The 2,853-nt window shown below is 34.8% G+C and overlaps 1 protein-coding gene across 4 annotated transcripts in view; it reads left to right on the top strand.

Annotated features, from left to right (window-relative positions):
• HMGCLL1 (3-hydroxymethyl-3-methylglutaryl-CoA lyase like 1) overlaps nt 1-2,853 on the top strand; it is a 151,409-nt gene that overhangs the window by 39,972 nt on the left and 108,584 nt on the right. For all 4 annotated transcript variants that reach the window (XM_008071824.2, XM_021719477.1, XM_021719476.1 and 1 more), the window contains 2 exons: nt 419-499; nt 730-837. In XM_008071824.2, coding sequence (XP_008070015.1) covers nt 419-499; nt 730-837 — 189 coding nt within the window. The remainder of the gene's footprint in view (nt 1-418; nt 500-729; nt 838-2,853) is intronic.

The raw sequence follows: 2,853 nt of genomic DNA, 5'->3' as shown, positions 1-2,853 counted from the left end.
TATCTATTCATATCTTTTGCCCACTTTGTAATGGGGCTGTTTGTTTTTTTCTTTTTGGCAAATATGTAATTTTTAAATGAACTCTGACAGTGTGAGTTTATCGCCAGATATGGAATTACCCAGCAGATTTACTCTTTAGGTCCTGTATAAATCAACTATTTCACAGTTATACTTTAGATATTAACCTTTTGAATTTTAATAATAGCTAAACTAAATGTTACTCTGTTATAAGAAAAAAGACTTCATGTTGCAAATAATATAAATAGGGTATTCTGATTATGTCATTGTGTTGCTTTCTTACTATGTTAAATTTATGGGGTAAGAATTTTAAAAAATATAATTTTTGAACTTTTCAAATAAGTAACTGTAGCAATATAAGAGCTACCTGTTTTTCTCGTTTTTGTGTTTTGCATTTCAGGAATCATCCCGGTTATCAGGCCTCCCCGAGTATGTTAAAATAGTGGAAGTTGGACCTCGAGATGGATTGCAGAATGAAAAGGTGGTTTTGTATTAGTTTTATATAGTTTACTTCAAAGGCAAAGTCCAAGCATTATTATTTCTTAAGATTTTAGAGACTTACATGGATTTCATATGTTATGTGATTATGCTTGTTCTAAATCAAATTTATAAATTACAAATAATTGTTTTTAGTTTTATAGTAATGTTCTGTTTCTATTTCGATAGGCTTTGTACAATTTATGTATAAATCAACTTCTTATGTTTTTATAGATTATAGTTCCTACAGATATAAAAATTGAATTTATCAATCAACTTTCCCAAACTGGCTTATCTGTAATAGAAGTGACGAGCTTTGTGTCTTCCAGATGGGTACCACAGGTATGTAGACCTGCATATGTAGTCCATAATTAAATTCTTAATTCCACTTTACCAAAAATTATTAAATACTGTGATATACATTATGATATTAACTTGATATAATTACTAGGGACAAGGCAACAAAGATAACACTGAAGAAAAGGCAAAGAGAGTCATTTAGAATTTTCTCTTGAAATATGACAAGATGATAGATCTTTATCCAGAGCTTTCAGGCATGTGGCAGCAGTCACCACTTCTGAGACTTGACTCTGGAATTAGAAACAGATCACAGTAGTAATTAGCAGCCAGTAAAACACGCTCCCTTCCTAACTTACTTGTTCTCAGATCCCTCAGTCTCTCCTTAGCACTTAATTTCACTGAATACTCTTGATCTCATTTTCCTTGATTACCGTTATTCTCTACTCTTCTGATTCAGTTTTTTCCACAGTTCCTCTTTTTCTGCCATCTCTAACATCTGCTTGGGTTCCCCTAAGATTCGGTTTTCAGTACTTTTCTCTATTGACTTTCTTTTCTTTGGCTATCCTTCCAACATCAGCAGGATGATACTGATCCATGAGGATGACAAATCTGTAACTGTAGTACTGCCCTCCCTGATAAGCTTCAGTTGGAGGTGTCACCTGAACCTCAAACACATTGGGTTAAAATTCATCTCTTATAGTCCATCCTTGACTCCTCAAAAGGCTATCTGTTTTATCCAGTTACTGTCCAACTCAGTTAGGGTTACCATTACCATTACAGAATACCATAAACAGTATAGCTTAAATAACAGAGAGTTATTTGTCACAGTTCTGGAGGATGGGAAGTCCAAGATCAAGGTGCCAGCAAATCCAGTGTCTGGTGAGAATTCCTTTTCTGGTTTGCAGATAGCAATCTTCTCATTGTGTCTTCATATGTGGACAGCAGAGATAGGAAGCCAGCTCTGTGTCTCCTCTTATCATGGTACTAATCCCATTCATGAGGGCTACACCCTTATGACTTAATACACTTCTTAATACCATCATATATAGGTTAGGATTTCAACATTATTAATTTTGAGAAGATACAGACATTCAGCCCATAGTATTTACTGACTCATAAATGTCTTCTTCCTCAATATTGCCTATACTTTTCTTTTCAATCCCACTGATATGTTAGTAATAAATACCCTCATTAACTAGTTATTGTGAGAGTGTCTTCAATGGAGCCTCTCAGCACTGTTTCCCTTTTCTTTATATTTTTCTTCTAAAATAATCTTATGGAAACATTCACCTTCACAAAGTCACATTCCAAGTTCTCTAAGGGCTCCTTCCTCCCCATTGAGAAAACCTGGAAACTCTGTTCCCCTTTTTTTGTGTTTATCCTTAGCTCTTTTAACCTACTACATTGCTGAAACTCCTGCTAAATCAAAGTGCTTCTTGTTTCCTATTTCAGTGCCCGCCTCTTTATCCACTTAGGACCTAACTTGCTTATATACATCTCAATTTCTGCATTTCTCTGCAGTTACAATTGGATGATATAAAAAGGCTTAAAACATTTTTAATTGCAATATATTTGAGGCATCAAAGCCACAGTAAGATCAATAGTATTAGCACAGAGGGTTGTTTTTATTCCATTTTCAACCCACAGAAGGCTGTTTTTATTCCATTTTCATTGTTTATAATTATATATTTTTGTAAATATTTTCTGATTATCTGTTACCTAGACCACAAGCATTATGAAGATAGTGACCATGTCTCTCTTGTTCATCACTATATTCCTAGTGCTGGGTGCATGGTAAGTAGGTGCTTAATAAATACTTGTGGGAGTTCAAGACTAACCTGGGCAACTTGGTGAGACTTCATCTCTAAAATAATTCACAAAAATTAGTCTCATGTGGTAGTACGTATCTATAGTTCCTGCTACTTGGGATGATGAGGCAGAAGGATTGCCTAAGCCCAGCAGGTCGAGGCTGGGGTGGCCATGAGCATGCCACTACACTCCAGCCTAGGTGACAAGAGTGAGACTTCAACTAAAAAAATAAATAAATAAATAAATAAA

This window comes from Carlito syrichta, unplaced genomic scaffold (assembly GCF_000164805.1).
Source record: "Carlito syrichta isolate Samal-C Ts95f unplaced genomic scaffold, Tarsius_syrichta-2.0.1 Scaffold314748, whole genome shotgun sequence".
Classification (NCBI taxonomy): Eukaryota; Metazoa; Chordata; class Mammalia; order Primates; family Tarsiidae; genus Carlito; species Carlito syrichta.
Note: the sequence above shows the minus strand (reverse complement) of the source record. Positions and strands in the feature narration are given on the sequence as shown.